The 22,432-nt window shown below is 43.0% G+C and overlaps 1 protein-coding gene across 3 annotated transcripts in view; it reads right to left on the bottom strand.

The window, feature by feature from the left end:
• Window positions 1-22,432, bottom strand: part of AHCYL2 (adenosylhomocysteinase like 2) — a 1,110,190-nt gene that overhangs the window by 754,863 nt on the left and 332,895 nt on the right. For 2 of the 3 annotated variants that reach the window (XM_069629580.1, XM_069629582.1), the window contains exon 2: window positions 4,302-4,410. In XM_069629580.1, the coding sequence (XP_069485681.1) occupies window positions 4,302-4,410 (109 nt within the window). Of the gene's footprint in view, window positions 1-4,301; window positions 4,411-11,182; window positions 11,328-22,432 lie in introns of those variants that run through there. The other variant, XM_069629581.1, reaches the window with a different exon arrangement.

The raw sequence follows: 22,432 nt of genomic DNA, 5'->3' as shown, positions 1-22,432 counted from the left end.
TAAAAGGGAGTGTGGCATGGTTTTATCTTCGGGTTTCGAGTAGCTCAACCAAAAGTCTATTTCAATCCGACCATGTGACTGGAGACCACGTTTGAGCTCTTTGCTGCATATAATACTAATAAATGATTAACTCTTGTCGCCTTCAGTGTTTTGTCATTCCACTTCAAACAGAAGTTTGTTTCTTTCTCACATTCACTTAACTACTGGATGGACAACCAGGCTCATGGTGGCCTCGACTCTTGGTGCTGGGCCAGCCAAGCCGGTCTTGAATTCTCCTTCGCCGTTAGCGGTTTTCCAACTGCGCCACACTGCAACCCTTTCCATTTGCATGTTACTGCATCTGTATATATGTAAAGTGAGTTTGCATTTTCTCCAGCGTTTCTTTGCATGAACAGCTTAATTTTGAGCCCGAAATGTTGACATCCGACACCTCCCCTCTTCAGATCTTACAGAATGTCTGTTCTTTCGTCTTGCGCATCTTTTTTCTGGCTGTTTCAGTGCTGCTTTTCATGACGTCACCAGTCCTCTTTCTCGATCATTTTAACACTTCTTCCGGGACTCTGTCCAGAAGACCATCATATCTTTGTGAATGCATATAGGGTTCTCTCAATGGATACCTTGTTTCAAGAATTCTTTGCAGTACAGGCATCCTTACTGGTACTGCATGTGTCGCAATTTCCAGTTCCCAACATATAGGCAACATGGGGCAGAGCTTTTGGTAGGGGCTTTTGACTCTTCCTCTACAAGCTAGATGTCCTTAAATTCCAGAAACTCCTCAAGACCCTCCTCTTCTCTTCCTTGTCCCACCCTCTACCCGGCTAACCTAGTTCTCTGTTCTTCCCTCTCTCCCTCTTTCTTACAGCATGCCGACTGCCGCCTGGTGTACCTCACTCTCACTGCTCCTCGGAACCCCCACCAGTCTTTCGCACTAGCCTTAGGGCCATCCACATTCAATGCACTTGAGAAATTAACCCAAGAGAGTGTCTCCCTCTGCACTTACTCCAGTCTCAACCGACCGGGTACACTTGATGCTCCCCCCTCCCTGTGACCATCCGTGCACTTGTTGATCCGTACGCACTGTGCCTGAAGATTGTCTGTTCACCCTTTTCTTCACCCCTTAATTGTACTGTTAAAACAGCAGAATCACCATTGGGCCTATTTGCTGTATCCAAAACTGTTAAATGTATTTTTTTTAAAAACGCACTTATTCTGCCTGTGCAGACTATTGTATCAGAATTTCAAGGGCTCCGAGCGGCCGTTTCTCCCCCCCCCCCCCCCCCCATGTTCCCACCCTCCTTGAGCTCTTTGAAACACTTGCCTGTGTATAGGCGCTATATAAATAAACAATACGATACCATATCAGTGCTCTAAGACACCAGGAGGACTGGTAAACGAAATTGCAGAAATAGCTAGATTTCCGTGCCGAGAAACCTGCTGGGTGCAATAGGTACCAGCCCTATTTACCAACCAGGATCCTAAAAGTGGCATGGGATCTGGAGCAAGCCTGCCCATATCAAAACACCCAGTAGGACCCCAGCACCTCCCCTGAATCATCCATGTGGCTGTGTTTGAATAGTAGCAAAGGAGTTGGTGAAAATACTGGACAGGTGTACTCCGGTGGCAGCACTGGCAAAAACCATAAAAAGAAACGAAATGCACAAGACATTGTTTACCTTACTACAAAGAAAAACCTTGGGTAAATGATACACCATTTATTTCTTTGCTTAAAATGGTAATTCCCCCGCCTGACCTCCAAAAAAAAGATCACAAAAGGGGTTGGGATTGGGTCTCTAACATCAGCTGGACAACAAGCTTAGCATCAAGAGCATATAAAGGTAAAGATCTAGAAAGAGAATTATTTTTTATTTGATTCATGACACTTGTACGGCGCATCCATACAACAAGGGGTCTCAGAATTGGTCATAAGAGTCCAGGAGAACGAAATCTGCTTAAATTAGAGTACAAACTGTGGCAAAGATTTAACAGACATTAGGGAAAGCTGCAGATAAATCCAACCTTTAGGTATCTATAGTGAGTGGTTATTTATAATGCCCTTAACACCCAGAGGTTTCTAAGCGCGGACCCAGGGATTGAACTTGTGGTGCTGTGCGTCGCCTTGCTTCCAAGACTATCGCGTTGCCCCTGAGCTACCCTCCCGAGATATGAAAAACATCAACCACCTTTGGAGGAAAGCCTGGAAGTTGAAATGTTGGGACTGGTCAAATTACAAGCAAGGGAATAGGGAACCACTGTTAGATAAGCAGGCGCCAACACAAGTAAGCATTTGAACTTCAGTTAGAATATTAAATGTAACTCAATGCAACTATGCTCTTGCTGCAGAAACATGACTCTTCGTAAAGGTATGAGCCTATGTTCTTCACCTTGGTGCTTCTATAAATTTAAAGCATGAGGAGGGTGGGGGGAGAGCAATATTCTGTAGAGACCCTGTTTTTGGTACCCAAAAATAATTATAGTCATAGCATTGCTCAATTGTAGGTGGTGAGTGGTCATCTATTATTTTGTGGGGCGTCAGTCAAGTCTGAAGTTCTAGGAATTACCCCTTACTCCACATAATTTAGATATCAATAGAAGTATCTTCAGCGTACGATTGCACGCTAATTTGCCAAGATTTTAAAAGATGGAAAAGAACCACCAAATAGATGTTGAAAAGATTGGAGACAAGGCAGAGCCAACATGTAACTTCAAGTTGAAAAGCAGGGTTTGGTATTCAGCTATACTTCTGGGATGGTGGCCAATGAGCCAACCTGGTGCAGGATAGATTTCCATGTTTGTAGGTTTAAATGTACACGAGATGGCCAATAAATCAGTAGTTTCAACTGTATGCAGTCCACAGGGGGTTACATCCAAAGCCAAACAGAAGGTTGGGTTTGACATATCCGATCGAATCAAATTCTGTTTGAAGGCCAAATTTTGTCAGAAGTAGTAGTTAAGATCATCAGTTTGAGAAAGGGGAGTCGGAGGGCGAGGAACATATTTTGAGGGATTCGTGAGGGAAGTAACCAGCCTAAATAAGGTCTAAACTTGCTAAGTCGCTTCATTCTTAACCAGTAGTAATGTTTTTTGTTGAAGGAATGGCCTTATAAATATTTAAATGCTGAAGATACTGACACTTTTTTGTACTCCCGCCAATGTTTACACCATGCTCGCCCGAGTTTACATTTACACTGGTTAAGGTTTTTCAGTTATAATGTAAACAAGGGCATTTTACATTTGTTTTTTGAGCTACCTCTGGGAGGAATATTTCTTGAAAGTCAGAGGCAATTAAGAGTCAATACATGGAGTGTGACATCCAGAGAGCAACAACAATTTTACATTCTCATAAAATATGACCGCTCTCAAGGAGATTTTTCTTTGCCTTCCGGGCCTGAAGGTGCACGGTTTTTGATCTCATCTTGTCCAGCTTTATGACCTGAGCATGCTTTTCATGAGTTTTGAGGCAGTCAAGGATACCTTCTCAAAAACGTGCATAGTATTTATTCTGAACTTCTCCCACTCATCTCGTCTGGCATTTAACCCGTTCTGGGGAGGAACTCCACAATGAAGACGGCAACCTATGGTGCATTTTCTTCGACCGTCGTGAAAATGACGAGTGGTGAGAATCACCGCGTGATCTCAATCTGTCTTTACGAGGAGAAAAATCTCGACTTGTCTCAAGACACTTTGACAGGTTGAAGGGGATTTTGACCTACCTGCTGCTAAATTTTACTCTTCGCTCTTTCAAGGCTTCCTCCATCATCGATAGGCAGGCCTTACAGTCGAAGGAAGCATGAGAGGTACCGAGGCACCATAGACACACCCAATGGAGGTAAGGGACATTTTGCCCCACAATCTTGGAACTTCTTAAACCCCCATCTCGGCGAAGACGCTGATGATGCAATTTTCAATAATATACTCGAAGAATCTCATTAGGGAAGCCGTAGCCAAAGCAATAACTTTCGCAGAAAAACTGACCTGAAGACAGCGGTTGCTATGCGCGCTTTATACCACTGATGACGTAGACATCGAGACGGAGGCTTCTGAGGGACAGAGTCGACTGACCTCGACGTGCAGTGCCCTCTGCTGTAAAAAAAAAATCTGAAACAGCTGAAGCTGGATATGGAAATATAAGATGAGGAATACGTGGGAGGACACAATCCATTCGAAATGAAAACCAAACTAAGTATTTTCTATCCTTCCTGGGGCCAGCACAATCTGCGCTTGCACGACACCTATCCTCAAATATACCTTATATTCACAAATAAAAATTCTAGGTACGTTCAGAAGAAAATGCGTGCCTTTACCTGAGCTGTAGCTGTCAGTAGATGACTGTGATATGGAGCGAGAGAGAGATCGCCTGCCAATCTTCGTTGGACGTTTGTTGAACTCTTGCTTCTGATCTGCAAATTGGATCTGCAAAAACAGAGCATTCATGAACGTAAGCGCACATTTAAAACATCTTCATTCAAACACTATGTACAGGTAAAAGGATGTCGTAGAATGGATGAAAAAGGAATACACAATGCATGCACCAGTGAGTTGTGGGTATAGCAATTTCAATGCAAAGGAAGGGGAACTCATCGTTCAGGAGTTTAAAGGCCATGACCTGATAGGATTTAAATAAGTAGCGGCACACCCGTGAAGTCTTCGACACAGTGGGGCATTAGCGACCACTGTTGGGAACAACTGGTGCTATCTAGGTTAACACTTCATTTTCTCTCTGACATACATACAGATTTGAAACTTCCTCGAATTATGAGAAACTTCAAAGTGGAAACCTGTGAAACAGGAAAGGGGCATCCATGATATCCAAGTGCTTTAAAACTGTCAAACGTACTAAGGGCAGAAAACGGCGCCGAGAGAAATCTGCTGTATAAATCTTAGTGTTTCCACCCGCCAGTGTTTTACAAGGCATCAGGTACCAATAATGAATGCATTCACTCTGATCCTGTTATGTATCATGTGAAAACAACGTATGCGTCTTTCAATATAGAATTTGAAATTTTATTTATCACAGGCCCTTGCACGAAAAACTGAAGACAAATAAAAATACACAAAATCTGCACAACAAACTACATGCATAGGAATCACTTCAATTTCAAATAAGATCAAGAGGAGCGAGTTCTCCTCTGGGCCTATATTATTCTTTGGCAACTTTTGTTTTGCTGGAAAGAAACCCAGGGACGGGAGTCATTCCCCCGGACTGTGAACATTACGTATTTGCAACCTTTGTTTGAAAGTGCACAAATGTTCATGTTCAATAAAAGGTAAAATTCCAAGTCAATGCACCCAACACCTTAGAGTTCGTTTTAAGAATGTGAGGGCTAGGTAGGATTTCGGACAGAGTACATTTTGTTTTGGACATCGGACAGACCCTTCATTTTTGGTTGAGGCAGGGATATCCCTCCTAGATGGAGGAATTTTCAAACCCCTTTTTTATTTAATAAAAGTGTATGCCTATCACCATGAGTCCTCTGTTTCCGCTTCTCATTCCTGGTTCCTCATAGTATTGCCTGTAAATTTAGAGACAAGGGCCTTTGCCTACCAACGTGGCGTGCTCAGATGTTGGTGTAGACACACAAGGCATTTTACCTACAAATGTGAAAAACTTCTTGAGAGCCGAGGCGAACAAAAAGAAATATGTGGCTGCAGCGGTGCATACAGCGTCCAGTTCTTTCAAGCAGTAAAAAGGACTGATGGGCAAGACTGGTATGAGAAGTCAGCATGGGTGGGCTTGCCCAGGCGTGCTATTGCGTGTGAAAAATTTACTGGGGAAGCCATCTTTCTGCGGTACAAATGGCTCTGGTCCCATCCACTTGGGGTGGACTCCATTCAGCATAAAGGAAAGGGGGGCAGGACATAGGAGTAAGACAGAATGAGGTGTGATATTTCACCCAGCAATATATTCATACTCCTGAGTGGGCCTTTGTCCAAGAGGGCTTCTCGCATCCAGAGACACGGCCTCGGGTGTAGCTCAGTTATTGAACTATTGGCTTTGTACAGAGCCTCCTTTAATAAAGCAATAATGACACTCCAGTGTAAACTGAGAAGCGCAGAGACACCAACTCTCTAAAATGTAAACTGATCAGCTGGCACTGAGTCAGCTGCTTCACCATGTACCATGGGCAGGTGCGGATCAGTGCTCCAAGTCTTCCAAGATGCCACCACCCTCAGTCCCAGTGCTCTTTGTTCATCTACACAGATCCAGACCTGTCCCTTGCCCGCCAGAAACTCTGGAGACCTCAGCTACAGATCAGGCTAAGCCTTGCCCCTTCAGGCCTAAATTTGTGTTGCAACAGCTATTGTTAAGAATTAGTATTGTGTCACAACCATTGCTATATTTAATCCCTAGGCCCCCCTCAAGTGCAGACTATGGCAGCTGCTAAATGCTCGAGCAGTGTTTGTGTAATTCGTGATCTGCGTATTTTAGAACAGTTTTAAAACACAAACTCGGGCTATTCGCACATAGTCTGAGCACATTTTCAGAGCGCAGGAAAGATGCTCATGTGGCTTTGTGTTATTGCATGGAGTCAGGAAACGGGTGCAACAAACTAATTCGCCTGAAGCCATAAAAAGGATACACAAAGCATGCAATGCTGTGGAATTGTTCATTCAATTAATCCACTCTGCACCCCTCTCTCCATTCATGTTATAATTGGCTTTTGTACTGCGCCAAGTCAGTACCGGCAAGTTGACCAATTGTGCCTTAGAACATTCAAAAACCATTGCTACTTGGCACTAGCAGCAAAAGTACAGATTACAATTTAAGAACCCTACTTAAAATCCAACCCACTGACATGCAATGCATGGCTTTCTCAGAATCCAACTATTCTATATTGCCACCAACCTAACGCAAACGTCTTCCGACGAGCCAAATTCACGGGCCCCATTTCACCAACTCCTCGTTTAGCTTTAATAATTGCCCATAAGACAAAGAATGCCTATGCCAGCCCCCCCCCCCAACCCCACCCCAAAAATACAACAACCAGAAATTAACATTGATGCTAAAAAAGACGACATTTAAGGACCAAGGCCAGTCATGTTATGCTACTGGGATTTATACTGCACACCACCATGTGCAATTCCCAGGCCCTTTGATGGATATGAAAGAGTGAATTGGGATAGTGGGGTTGGATGCAAAATTTAAGATGGCTTTTGGGCAACGCTGCAGGCGCCAGGCGAGGCCTGGTAACCCGAGCCCCATGGCAGCCAGGCAGGGGAGAGGGGGAGCAGCAGCCCATAAAAATGGGCCAGTGCTCCCCCTTTCCCCCACCAAACTACAAAGGCGAAGCGCAGTCACCGAACCGGGAAACAGAGGGAAGGGCAAGGCGCCAACACATTGCCCTCCTCCCAGAGGGATGCAAAGCACCAGGGCCCCCAAAGACAGGAAGTAGGCAGGGGAGCAAGTCTGAGGCACAATAAGGTACAATTTGTTGTCAGCATCAGCCGGCCAGGGGGCTGGCACCACAGCCCCCCACCACACACAAGGACCCAGGGTACAGCCCCTGGGTCCTATGTAAGGAGCTGCCTTGACAGCAGAAAACAGAACCAGTTTGTGGTCCCTGCACGGGGACCCAAACCAAAGAGTACTCTGTGCACGCAGTCTCTTTTTCCCAGAACCCTCTCGCCCTAAGAAAAAGAATGAGAAGACAGGTCACTGTATGGTGACCATAGTGTTGTGGGACAAGAATGGGGGCACAGGCCAGAGGGGGTAACATCGGGACCTGATGCCCAAAAGTACAGCATATTATGGTTACTGTAATTATGATTTTGTTTGTTATGACCAAAAAAAAAATCCCAGCGCCTTTTCTTGCCAACAGTTACCCAATGTCTCGCATATTATTGGGGGAACCGGGGGGTGGGCATGGGGCGCATTGTCATCCAGGATCCAGGTCATGTTACCACTCTGCCTGCATGTGTGATGCGTGCAGTTTGAAAGTACCAGTCTGTTTCTACATGGTCTGTGTGGAGGGCATAGAGGCATTTTTCCAAATGGGAGCTTCCCATGCTCTCGGTGTTCGGCTGCATTAGTTGTAGATGAGTTGATTCCTCTGGTTTGATATCTATGGGGAGGGTTTTTAATTGCTTTGTGGGCATGGCATAGTTGGTCTGCGTATAGTGTGTTTGGGTGTGAAGATGAGAGGGTTCATATTGGTGCAAACGATCTAGGACATATAAAACAAAAGACAGTGGGGGTAACAATTAACTAGGCCAAATAAGTCAACTACAGCAAACAATTCAGACAATGCTAAGGAGCAAACTACAGTGGGGCAACAATTTAACTAGGGCAATGACGACTGGGGAAAGAGGTGGGTTTAACTTACACAAAGAAGTCCTCTCCCGGAGCCAATAGATTTGGGTACGGACAGCATGGGGCGGGGGCATATATTGTTTAGACAGCCTCGGTTTTCTTTGGGCACTAGCAGAAATAAAAGTATGTTTTACAGCAGCAATGCTGGCAAGAATTGTTGAGATCAGCCTCATTACTTTCTTTGGACACAATCAGCATGGAAGGGGAAGGGACCTCATGATCCAATTAATCCGTATAACCTGCTTGAAAGCATTGCAATGCAGGCATATACAGTGCACTATTAAAGCTTTCGACCGTAACACAACATGCATATTGTTGACTGGCCTCATGGTTTTCCTTTTGGCACAGGCAGCATTAACAAGTGTTTCAAATTCTTTGCATGCAATGTTGGAGTGACCTGGTAATCTACTGGATCACATGCTGCCCTGCAGAACCAAGTGTAAATTATATGGATTGTTACACAAGGTTTCTGAAATGTGCCTGCAAAAAAAAAAACATGATTTCACCCATTATACTAAAGAAAATGATGCAAACTGCCCAGAACCATACTTGATTAGTTCAAGCGCACTTGCTCGGGACAATTCAACGAAAACGTGTACACCCATCACTTTACAAATTTACCAGTGCTCTAAACCGTTGCTGTATTGTCAGAGCGGGGCATTGAAACTCTAGATGACTGGTTATCTCGATCCCCAGATTTGAGCCATCAAAAAAATCCACTGTTCCCTGCCCCTCTGTGCCATACTGGATAATCCGCTGCTTGTAACGCAAACAGTGTCAGGCACCCTTTCCTAGAATTAATACAATTTTAAACCATTTCTAGTAGAAACATTTTCTCCTGATCAAAATCACAAATGGAACACTGCACACAAATCAACACCCAGATAAAGGAACGTACACGCCTTGTCTCAGAGCACAGGTGTGGCTAACCGTCCCCTCCAACCATCAGGGCTTCTTCACACCTGCATCTGCCAAAACATGTATTTATTTTACAAATATGTACTTGCAAATCAGCGTAAAAGCAGATCCATTCAAGAGCAGGAAACACTGGTGACTAACTGTGGGAAATAGTCCACCAAGCGGTTCAGAATCACATGATACACAACGAGAGCGAGGTACAATTTGTCTACACCCCATCTGAAATATTGCCCCAATGGTTGATAGTCACCCATGCACAAAATTGTGCATGGCTATCTATCAGGCAAGTTGGCTTCCCTCGAAGAATTCCTGTTTCAATGTAGCCCAAGTGGGGGCAGGCTGAAGGCGGTCTCCATGCTTCTGTGCGGTGTCACAGGGAGCAGCACGAAGATGGAGCTGTGTGGATCCTTTCCAGCGCTCACTCCTGTGCACGGAATGGTGCAGCTTAATGTGTGACATCGCTGCATCATATTTCACTTCAGTGACGTCAGAGCGAGACATTACGACTTTCAGGTTCGAGTGCATTGTATTAATAGGCTTCAATGGAAGGCCTAGCTAAGGAATTCATTACGAGTCTAAGGTTTCCAAATACAACAGGGTCTAGCCCCCATTTCTCGGATTAGGGTTGTGCTTCCAGGCAACATGTGCGTTGATTACACACGCCTCTGGGTTTCCCGGTCGATAGCTTCCATCATGTGAAATCATTTGTTTACATTGATATTGTAGGCCTTTGTATGTGGCCCTTTTTCCAACTCACAGGCCAAACACGTGGTGTTACAAAACTACCTTGTCCCAAGTTAGCATTTACTTTTCCTAACCTAATGAGGATACGCACGTTATTGCAATAATTAATCATGCTGTACAATGTATTAAAGTGGTGTAAATTTCACCACATTGGACAGCCTTTGGTCTCCAGCCCCTTTCCATTCACCCTACCCAACAATCCGAAGACTAAGTCAGTTTGATCAAGTTTTCATAGATGGGAGGGGAATCACTCCAGGCATGCAAAAAGCCTTTAAAGCACAAAAACTAACTGCAAATGTAATTTCAGGGACAGCATTTCCAATTAGTTCACTTTGGGACCAGGAAAATTGCAATTAACCTTGTAACGACAATTTATAAACTACTCAAAATCCCCAATACAATTTGTACCCTTCAGTATATTACGCAATGCATGCACCATGAGCTCAGGTGGAAAGCGTTGCATCTGGTTTCATGACTGAGGGCGGAATGAACACGCGAGAAACGTACGCATTAAAAACCACCAGGTGGCTTTTGTAACAGATGAAAAAAGCCACGATACCGTGAAAAAAGAAAATATAAAACGTAGTAACAGAATCAAGGAGTGTTAAAACGTTACATGAACACTAGTGAAGCGTGGGTACAAAGTTCAGACCATTGAAAAAATTGGCGAATTCAGCTCTATCCCATCGCCTTTGAGCTTTAGTGCTTTCCAATATTCTGCACCCATTAGTGTTTGTGGAGCAGACTTCCTTAATCGCCACAGGACCGAGCAGCATCCCTTCATTCAGGGCATGTGCCAAAATTGCCAGAGGTTCCACGCTCAATAGACAATTGGACACGCACTGTGCACAATAAACACCCTCATGCTTTGCTTACATCCCAGACATTTTCCTCCGACCTCAAATACAGTAAACATCTTGCAACAGATTGACCGAAACAGTGTTCTTGAATCTCCATTTCCAACTTGTCATATTCTCAACCATCATTCATAGGGTCTTTCAATTTTTTGCACCATAAATCCCCATTTAAAGAAGAAAGTCACTCCTACTGCGATTTTGCTTGCAAGTCACTCTCCTGTGTCCAATGATACTCCACCCACTTGACAAAGCATTCTATGCATCAAATACTTAAATGTCACTCTAAGCAGCAGACACAATGCCACCAATCTATTTTCATCATTAGAAAAAAATATATAATACTTCGATTTGTCACCTGAGATTTTACTCCAGATCCTCCGTTCACGTTGTATTTCTTCTTGTTGTTAAGCATGGTGTCAATCCTTACCAACCATTGAAAACCCCTGGGTGCTGCATGCTATCCATTTATATTATACGTTCAAGCCCCTTTATTCCCGTCAAGTCTGGTTTCAACCTGCCTGCCTCTTTGGCCTGGCCTCCAGCGGATCACTTGGCAAAGAAGAACCCCAAGATTTAATGAGGCATTCCTGCTTGCGTCGTTATAGGTACAGCCCAGGTAATTACTGTGGTTCTGCTGACCTCCAAACCATTAGCAGCGGTCTTACAAGGGCCAACCCGTGTGCGCATAAATATGGCTAGTGTGTGTCACAGGCACACTTTCTAGCCCTTTATAATTAAATTGCTAATTAGGTGAGCTTTGTCCCAACCCCTTAAAGGCATTGTGAAGTAGCTCTAGGACAGGTTTTTCCCTGTACATGATGGGCGGGTACGCGGAGTAGATGCAAGACATTTTTCATTTTCTTATTTACCCAAAAACAACCTAGTAACTTTAGAGGCTGGACAAAGCCTGTTCAATCGATTGTCTGGACACGATTAACACTAGTTTGAAAGCATTCAGTACTGACACAATGCCCAATGTGATTTAATTTCACGCTTCAAAAAACTGTAAATGTTGTATTGTCATCTTTATTTTAATTTTTGATTAGCGCTGGCCCTACCGAGAGGGCCTCTGAGTGCCTTACACGGTTCAAAGTTTGAAAAGGTGGGAGTTGAAAAGAAAATTACAAAATGTTCTCAGGAAAGGATAGGACACCCAGGCTAGACAAGTGATAGCAGTAGAGTTGGGCAGGAATGCACGTGGGGGGAACAGGATCTTAATTAGTGTTTCTTTCAACATTGAGAAATTCCTTTAACTTGGCTAGAAATCATAAGGAGACCAAACTGACCTTTTAAACCGCTAGTAAAAAGGCCATGTCCATAGTGTAGATGGGGGCAAAGAATAGAGACTCCCACCCCAAATGGGCAACATCACTCAAGACCAACCATCTGTGATACCGGGTTCAAGTGAACAATCTTCTTCAACTCCGCCATCCAAACCCTGCCTGTCCTACCACCCCTAGACTAGACCCACCAGCGCACACCATGATAATGGCAGTCAGGGAAGGTTTCTCTTTTTTAGCAACTTAGCCTCCATTTTTATGGATCCCCAAACTTTTTGCTTTGAATCTTAAATCTGACCTGAACCTTTTACAATGCAGTGAAGCCTTCAGCTTCACTACACTGGCTTTTGCACATATGTCATGGGGAAACTGACATGTCACCTAGAATGTCAGTACTGAGAAACATTGTTTCCCTTAGTCCTTTGACTATCACTTGGGTCACTTTTTATCATTGTACAATGCATCTTACAATGCAGTACAATGGGGTACAATGGGGTACGCTTTGTTTTGCCCTATAGTAACTCAGGATTTCTGGTTACTTTAGGTGTGCCTAAGGGACAAGCTGGTGGCTGCAGTTATTTTTTGCCATTTATTTAGCCTTACCACATTTGGCTACCTACTGTGGCTAGTGTCCAAGCATGGCCATGCCACAAGGTTTTTTCGTTTGTCCCTTGGCCATCTTTCACTATCCCTTCTTCCTGACCTGCGACAACAGGAATATCTTTACCTGGCCATGCAGTGGTCGGGAAAGCAAAGGCTTTTTGCAGGCTACTGCACGACCAAGTGCTTTTGCTGCTAGGAAGTGGTTTGGGACAGTCTGGTTTCAGTGTGTCTGAATGGTGTGTATGAACTGTGCCATCAGTGGACCTGATCGGACCACTGCTTGGATGTGTGTGTTTGCTACATTTTCAAATTGGCTAGTGGAAGTTTCAACTCTTGCTTGCCTTTTGGATAAGTGGACCCCTGCATCAGTTCCAAAGAGCTCCTGGAAGAAAGCTGAAGGAGCCAAGTATCCTGTCAAGCTGCTAGACGAGCAAGGAGCCTGTGGACCAGGCAGAAGGAGGCCTGGCAACCAACTTCTGCAGTTGCTCTGGAAGAGCCCAGTCTTGTAGGTGATCTCCAGAAGTCCTGCGAGGGATCTTCAACCCTTGGAGTGGAGGGACCATCCATTCCAGATGGCAGCACGGTGTCCGGCAAACAAGAGCCTTCGGATGTGTACCTGAGACAATCAAGGGCTGACCAGCTCAGAGTTTGGGCTACTGCGCTGCAGACGTCGCCGTTTCATGTTGAGGCTCAGAACTTTGGTGATAGCTTGTGCTACAGAAGTCATTTCTGCCACATTTTTGTGGTTTCAGCATTGAAGGGTCCCTGATGAGAGGCAAAGTTAGACCACGACAAGTGTCTCCCTGTGTCACTGTATCGGTGGCAGTCATCCAAAACAGCTTGCCTGCATCTAGTCCTGTGCTGAGAGGGGCCCTGCATAGAGTTCTTCTGCATTCTCCATCCTGTAGATCTTACACCAGCATTTGTCGACAACCAGAGAAGTGTTCGAACCTGCAGCCCCTGGGCATTGAGGACCAGAGCTAACGGCGGGAAAAGTGACCTTGGACCCTCTTCCGAATACCTACCAAGTCCCAAGAAGAATCAGAGTTCGGGCGGTAAGTTACCAAAGTACTTACCTGGGTCCCATCTCCCCTTTTAAAAAATTGGAACGTTTTCTAACAGTTTGGCTTTGCAATTGCTGGTTCATGCCAGCATTCCAAAAGTCGGGAACAGTTTCATTGACTGTAACAGAGTGTTTTCTACCTTTTGTTACAATCCCCAGGTCCCCAGGACCCCTACCTTAATGTTTTCCCGCCTCACAAGATTACATGAAACTTTGTTGAACTTTCGGGCACAAGGTCCCATTCAACATAGGATTGGAATTCTAAAATTAGGATTTGCTATTCCTGAGGACTGACCGTGTTTATATGACTTACTTAACTTCCTTTGCAGGTGGTTTAGTAATTCAAGAATATTGCTCTGTCCCTGCGGTTGTATATGCGTTATTCATTAGTCTTGAATAATAAGATTATATGGTAGTCATTTTTCATAATGTTGCATGGCCATAAATATAGTAACAGGGCTTGCAAAATATACTATTCCACTGCAAAATATACTACTCCACTCGCATAGACTAGTAGTTTTTATGAAGGGCGAGCACCATTTTCATGATACTCGACCTTGCTGGCGAGTATGGGGATGTTAGACACTTATTTACTGCAAACACACTGAGTAAATGGCAAATACAGTTCATTGTGAATGCTTGACAACATTGCACCAAATATGAAGTGTGCTTATGGCAACATGCACTGTGTTACAAAAGGCATTGGTAAATATTTTGTCACCAGTGACCTTGGGGCAAGTGCATTTCTTAGGTCTACAGGGCTAGTGGTATTTTGAAGAATTTTCAAGGCCTGCTTAGTATTTTTATAACTGTTTGTCTAAGTGTGTACTCATTGGAGGCCACTTACCTGGCTCAACCTTCCTAGAACTTAGCCTTGACCACTTGTTATGCTACCTTGAACTGGTGTGGCTACAGCTCCAAGAGTTGTCCCCGTCACTAAACTAGGTTGGCCTCCTATACATCTGTTCAGCAGGCCAGACTATAGAAATCCAGTCCTAACATTAGCAAAGCAATAGCTGTAACTTGAGGCTGCTATACGAACAGTACCAACAGATAGACAAATCAACAAAGTGTTGTAACTAGACAATCCTGTCAAAGAGGACCAAAGTAAATTCGGTCGTTATTACATGAACCCTCTTGTCACCAAAACAATTGGACATGCAAGATACTCAAAAAGCAACTTTTCCACCAGTTGGGAAACAGTGCAACTAGTATAGTCTTAACAGCAAACGGAAGTAACTACTCCAGAGTCTTCCTATGGCTAGAAACCCAGCAAGATCAGTGGCAACAGCTCACCAAATGCTGAATGGCAAATCAACCCACCTCAAGAATAAATACATATCACTGTTCACAAGCTACCAAAACAACTACTGTTCTTTACAAAATTTTAAACGCTAGCCCCCCGGATTCACTGGTACATTTTGGGAATCATTCACAGGACACAGCACTTTAACCAAGCTGCTGACCACAAGCATATTTACAAGGTTCCATGTGTTTTTGTCGATCAATGTTTTACACCACACATATTTACCACTTTATTTACCCTGCAAAATGTGTAGGTGCTGGGAGGCTCGCACCGTCCTCCCTCATCCTTTATTGCCCCCCCCCAAATCAACCATCTAAACTTTGCTGCAAAAAAGTGGTAAAAAAATAATTGGATGGTATATAAGACTGCATGGCAATTACAACCGTCATTGAAGACTCAAACGCATTTTCTTCCAATAACTTCCCACAGCATGCTGCAACAGATGGACCTTACACTGAAGGTCTATAGTATTTGCTTTCAGGCCTAAACTAGAAACCTTAAATAGATTAGTGTTTCGGGATATTTGTCGGTACAACCTCTCCTGTTGGCGACCTAGATGGGTTTAAATTTAGCCTTTCAGCCGTGTCGCATCCTATGTGGCATTTGTTGGAGGAACCAATCCCCTACCTCCTTGGTTACTAATATGAATTAGTAACAATTGTGACTTGGATGTATATATTGATTTAACTATATGTATTGCGGTGTAATGCAATTGTAAATCATTATTTATTATTTATTTTTCAAAATACATGTGTATTCATATTACATAACCCTCTTTTTTGCCTGAACCTTTTTGGGTACAAATTTATGAATAATTTATGTAAAACAATTATGTGAATAGAATTTGATGTGTACTTTATCAAGCTCTGTTTTGTTTTGAGAAAGGCTCTTGAGTAGCCGAAACGTGTCAACAAGAATTAAAGGGCAAATAAGGAATAAAGGAGTTTTTTGAAATTTTTGAATTAACAATTGTGGCGCAATTCTTGAGTGGCAGATTATCTATTCATAGAAACCTTAAATAGTGTGTCAAAAATGGGAATTTGGTGTTCAAGGATATAATGATGCTGTGATCCCTGCCCAGAGCAGAATTATCGATGATGAATCTGAAATGGTCACACAATCAGCAAGAATCTTTTGAATGAATTCCAGCGGGTTCCTAACAAACACAGATGTAGTTGACTTGGATCAATTTGATAACAAGCCCAGAGGACTGAACGACGCAAACTAAAGTCTGTAAACACCTGCCGGACCAGAAAGGAGGTACAAACCCATTTGCCACCGCATTAGGGAAACTCCTCCCCAGTGTACACCTTTCTGGTAGAGGGTTTTACAATCTCCAGGTCGGTAGCAGAATGGTTAAAAATCTCGGAAAAATATCCAAAACCTAACTCTGCAGTAACCTGCCCGTCATTTAGTACTAACAGACGAGGATGAAGCATCAAGCCCGTTTACCTCAAGAGGACACCCTGAATCTGGAGACTGGGCAGTTGCTCATGTGGTAGAGGCCCATTTTTAAAAACTGAAAGGCAATCGGCACGATCATAAGTCATGTATGTCAGCACTCGAGATCTTCAGCATATTGCTTTTTACCCCTCCAATTGAACCAAAGACCATCCCCAGGCTTTCTTCCAAGCAGTGCCTTTCAAAACTCTAAGGCTGGGACCCTACAGGCACTTTATATGCAGTCTTCACACTTGAAAAGTAACCCTCTGACAGAAATTCATTAAGATTTACCCGATTCCTATGACTTCAATCTCTCTTAAGAGACCGTGAGTGCTTCTCCAACTCGCTTTGGTACATGTGGCATCACTATAGTGGGGTTGGCACTGAGGTTACTTTTCCCTGCCGTGAAAAAGCATATTTTGCCGAAGCAAATATTACAGTTGTAAGGCTAAATATGCTTTTTAAAATATACTGCTCGGGACGGTTGCAAACACATTCAAAGACATCTTTATATAGGAAACAAGGGGAGGCAAACGAGACCCCATAACATAGTAAGTCAAGCATAATTACCAAGAATTACCCAGAAGGAGGACCATGAAAGTGAAGTCGGTTTAAACGGTCAGAAAGATTTGGTACTTTGCGTTTAAAAGTGAGGATTGGTCTCTGTTGCATAGAGCATATCTGATGTAGCAGAGCAGGTGGATGCCTCTCCTCTAGCCCCACCCCCTCACCACCGTCCCATTAGAGTAGCAGGGGAAGAGCTACAATTGGGAGCCCATGCACAAATCCATGCAACACTCCTAAACCACGCCGAGTGTACGACATATGCACTCAGGCAGCCCTTCAGATTATACCCTCACATAGAAACAGAAGGATGCTAACAGGAAGGTGTCTACTACCAAGATGCCAGAATGTCGTTAGGAGTAATATGGATTAACTCAAGTAAAGTCTGAAGACAGAATTATGTCATAAAGGACATGTACGGTCCAATGCCGAAACGATATGAAAATACTTAAAACTGACACGGTAACAGAAGCACTAAGAGAAACATGTGCCTAAAGACAAAGTAATCGTGAATATAAAAAGATGAAATAATGTGCTGACGATTAACTAAATATGCTGTAATGCAAGGTAGAAAGGGTACAGAGAAGCATGTATATAACATTTAGGAAGGCCATTGGAAGAAAATGCACAATGGCTTATGTTAAGAACCAACCCCGTTACCTCAATAGACAAGCCTGGGGTTGAAGAACTGATGAAGAAGCTGTGTGTGTGCAGCATAAGGGAGTACCTTGGCCTGGGATCAAGAAGGCCATTTCAAGAGATGGGTGCAAGGCACAAAAGAAGTCGAAGGAATGGACCACATGCATAAGAAATTTTTCTGCTAAGATTAGGAGAGAACAGGACATTTGCAAGTGCCAAGTGATGATCACAACAAGGGCAAAGGCCTATGTGAGGTGGAGTGAGCAAGCCTCTAAAGACCAGAAAGGGTAATAACCTGTTTAATAAAATTGAATAGTCCTAAATAAGAGGCTAAAATTGACAATATCATGGTCTCGTAACATGTGACTCGAAACATTGAAAACAAGGGCTATTTATTAAAAACCTAGATCGAGATAGTGGTCTGCTCACACTCCCTCAATGCTCCAGAACAGTGAGCAAACTACAAGGTCAACTACAAACAGAAGGCATTGGCTATGAATCAGGTCGATGACTTATGATTAACTAATTGGGAAAACAAGGAATGAATTGACACATCTCTAGCACCTAGTTTTCGCTTTCACTCACGTGCTGCTAAACAAGGTGAAAGTCCAAGGTATGATGGGGTTGCCAAACAATCATGAAGCCTGACCCGGAAGTTTTACATACAATGTTGCAGTTACCAACGCGCTGCCCTATCCTCCGTTATAATCAGTATTCAAAGTATGTAGGAGTACATCAGGAAGTGTCCTATCAACAAGGGGCAGCCAATGAGATATTAACACATGATTCTATAAGTAGATGTGCTACCCTAATCCAATCCCTTCCATTAATAGGTTTTGCAAAATGCCATTTAGGATATCATAAATGATGTATGGAAAAGTATATAAATTCTGTACAAACAAGAGGTGTGAATATGCATGCATCTATTTTGATAGCTGTACACCACTCTGCTTTCTTTCATTGAGATTAAAGCAGTATTTCACCACCTTCTTTGGGTCTGTGATTATTTGGTCTAAGATATTAACTGGTAATTCCATTTAGAACATTTGGGAAGCTTCAAAGTGCTAGACAACATTTGATAGCAGAGGATGTTTCTGGTCTAACAACCTAGGTCTAGACCCAGATCCAGACCCCGGATGATCGCCTGCTCCTACAATTAAGCTAGACGATCGCAAAGTTTCCTGCAGAGCGTAAAAGAGCATGTGTTCAAGATTTGGTTGCCAGGTCCCCCTTTGAAGAAATTCCTATCCGGTCCCCGCAGGCTCACCACGGACTGAGGGCGAACTGATCGATTGTGAGAGTCGATGCAGAGGGACTCGAGCTGAATAGCAGATGCAAGAAGACCATTGAATGTGGTAAAAGAGAAAGGGGGAAGGATTGTATTGCGGTGTGTATATATGCGAAAATACCTCGATTTCAAAGGCCCGCGAGCGACGGAAAGAATTGGCCTTCATTGCTCAATATAGGAGTGTTAAGTATTCCTGATGCATAGAGCCAATAAGAAGGGCATGTATTAAACTCCGAGACAGAATAGGAGATGAGATCCATTTACTAAGAATAATAAAGGAAGACGTGCGTAGGGTAACACATAAGTGCACATGCGTAGGGGATGTAATGTGTTTCTATAAAGCTTTCTGCATGCTTAAACTGATGGGTATGAAACAGCAAAAATGAAGAAATAAAAGTGATTTTTGGTACATTTTGTAGACAAAGGATTGACGTCAATCCGAAGGTTAAAATTAGATGAAATTAATATACAAATGAAGAGAACCTTAAGTGTGAACTAAGGAGCAAGAAGAAAAGTGGTGCAATGTTTAAATATTTTCATTTACGGATCATGACCAGCTTTTGATGGTGCTTGCTCAAACAGAATGAAACAATATACTTAATAAACCTAGGAAGAATAGACTGGTTAAGTATTGGCAGTCTAAAGTGACTTGCCACCATGGAGGACACGCCTCTTTTACACCTATGCAGATTATTGCCAAGAAATAGTCCAAATTAGGAAATATTTCGAGTGGGTCAACGGCACGATTCATGAAACACTTATGTCATGGTCCCTAGAGGTTTCATTATCAAAACCAATATTGCGTTACATGACTGCATACTTAGATGTCACTCATAGGAAAGAAGTTAGAGAAAAGGGTGGCAGTTTTAGAACTCTGGAAAATGTATCAGAGTGAGAAAGAAGATCCAGCTGAGGGAGAGTGGATGCTTAATCAGCATAAAGAAGAAAATGTAACACCTTTGTGTCTCCCCTCCCACCCCCGAAACAAGATGTAAATACTAAAGAGAAGGGATTGTATCCCTTGCAGGAATTAAAGGCAGCAGCAGGGTATGTTAATCCAACATATGAGGAAGGTATGGAACTCAAGAGAATACTCAGTTCACGAATAAAGGGAATTGAAGGTAGATCAGGGGACGTCATAACAGACGATCATAGAACGATGTCTTTAACCAGGTTAGATTTCAATGATATAATAGTCACACGAGTTGGGGCATAACGTCAGAGGAAGAAAGGAAGGAAGAGGAGGACGCACAAAGAAAAGGTGCAAATGGATTTAAGAGAATCAAGCATAGATAAAGGGGTAAAATTATCAGATTTAGAGCACCCCACAGAAAAAAACACCAGAACCAGCACAATATACTGAATGACGCAAGTACGATCCCCGTAGTACAAAAAATATATCTCTGCCTTAAGCAAGCAGATTAAGGGCATTCCCAGGACAGAAACAAACAGGCGAGGACACCACTGTGTGGAAGACGAGTGTGGCCGGGTATGATTATGAATCAGGACTGTCGCAATTTCTACTACTAGAGAAGGGGTCGACCACAATATATTGCATGGCACCAAATGAATAAGGAGAATTTAAAGTAAACACTACCAAGTTTAACTTCCAGTGCAGGAAAGTGGATTTCTGAATTAGAGAAAAGAATGTCAGTTGCAAACTTAGCTATAGGTAACTTTAAAGACCCATCATCAGCTATTCTAGGGGAGCGAGCTAAAGACATTTGGAAAACAGCAGGATATACAAAGGTCTACACGCAAAACACAGTGCATGATGGAGCGCCATTTAATCATTGAAGAGAAACTGTATGGCGATCACTCAGAGTACAATATCCTGATACATCGGCTATCGGGGAAATAATGGAGAATCTGTAGACGAGGAAGGGTGTTTGTATGGAGTAACTGTCTTACTATCATGGTTTCCGAAATTGATTTGCAAAGTCATTGAGAATACCGGATATGCTTTTGTTCAGGACAGATCCCTACGGACGAGGAAGGGAAAATTCTCCCTTTAGAACTAGAAGCAGCAATAGTTAAAGAAAAGGGTGATGCTTCATGGGACAGACAATAAGGGAAGGAGAACAGTGACAGCCTTTAATGAAGGATACAGGTTGAGAGAATTGGCAGACGAGGAGCTATTTAGGGATGACTATTCAAATGATGGAGTTGGTATTTTTCATAAATCTCACTTATTGGATCAAAGTAGAGAATGTAGAAATACCACAGAGAATGGCATTGGTAAAAAAAGAAGCTGCTTTTTTTCAGGAAGATTTGGAAAAGGTACCAAGTATCTTATGGACTAATATGACGTGGGCGTATTGAAAGGAGTAGGAGCAGTTACAATTAAGCTTAAACCAGGAGCAATTCTGCCATGTGCAAAAAAGTATCCGATGTCCAGCAAAGCGGATGAAGGTATATTCTAAACCATATGCGCTTTAATGAAGCAAGGCGTTTTGGTACCATCCAATTCCATGTGTGACATGGCCATGTGCCAAAAAATGAACAGGGATGGGGGGGGGTGTTGAGTTATCCAGGACCTTTGCCCTATGAACAATATAGTTGAAGCAGAGTTTCCCTTGGTTCCAAATCCTTAGAAAAGATTGTGCAAAATCCTATCGAAAGCAAAGTATTTCACTGTTGTAGATTTAAAAAAAATGTATTTTTCTCAATTACCCTTCATGAAGGTTCACAAGATTTGACTTCCTTTTTATATAGAAAGATTTACCTGGAACTAACTTTTGCCTCAAGGGTACTGCGATTCCCCATCAATCTTTAATAGAGTCCTTCAGAAGGACTTGGATAATGTTCAACTTGAAAGTACCATAATTCAATAAGTTGATGACATTTTAGTGTGCAGTGAGACAGTAGAAAGCTGCATAGACGACCCTGTTAAATTTAGGACTATTCTGAGAGAAAGGGTACAAAATAGAGAAATTACAATACTGTCAAGAAGTAGTACTGTACATAGGACAGATTCTCTCACACAAAGGAAGAAAAGTGACACCTGAAAGGGCAGAGGCTTTTAGGCGAACCGAACAGCCAAATACAGTGAGACAAGTGCAACAGTTTTTAGGCCTATGCAATTATTGGAGGGCCTGGGTCGATGGTTACAGTACATATATTTGTCCGCTTTTCAAAAGGACAAAGAGGCCCAAATGCCTAAAAATAAAATATGGACAGAAGAAATGACTGAGGGATTTCATGAACTAAAAAAACGCAATCAGCACAGCTCCAGTGTTAGGAATTCCAAACTATAGTGAAGAATTTTACTTATTCTCATTCAAATGGAGAAGTCATGACAGCAGTACTTTAACAGAAAACACTACGCCATGGTCAGAAATCATTGGCTTATTATAGTGGGATCTTATATCCAGTCATGAAAGGAAGTTATCCTTGTAAGCAATCTTTAGCTGCAGCTA

This window comes from Ambystoma mexicanum, chromosome 12 (genome assembly GCF_040938575.1).
Source record: "Ambystoma mexicanum isolate Mex_15411 chromosome 12, UKY_AmexF1_1, whole genome shotgun sequence".
NCBI lineage: Eukaryota > Metazoa > Chordata > Amphibia > Caudata > Ambystomatidae > Ambystoma > Ambystoma mexicanum.
Note: the sequence above shows the minus strand (reverse complement) of the source record. Positions and strands in the feature narration are given on the sequence as shown.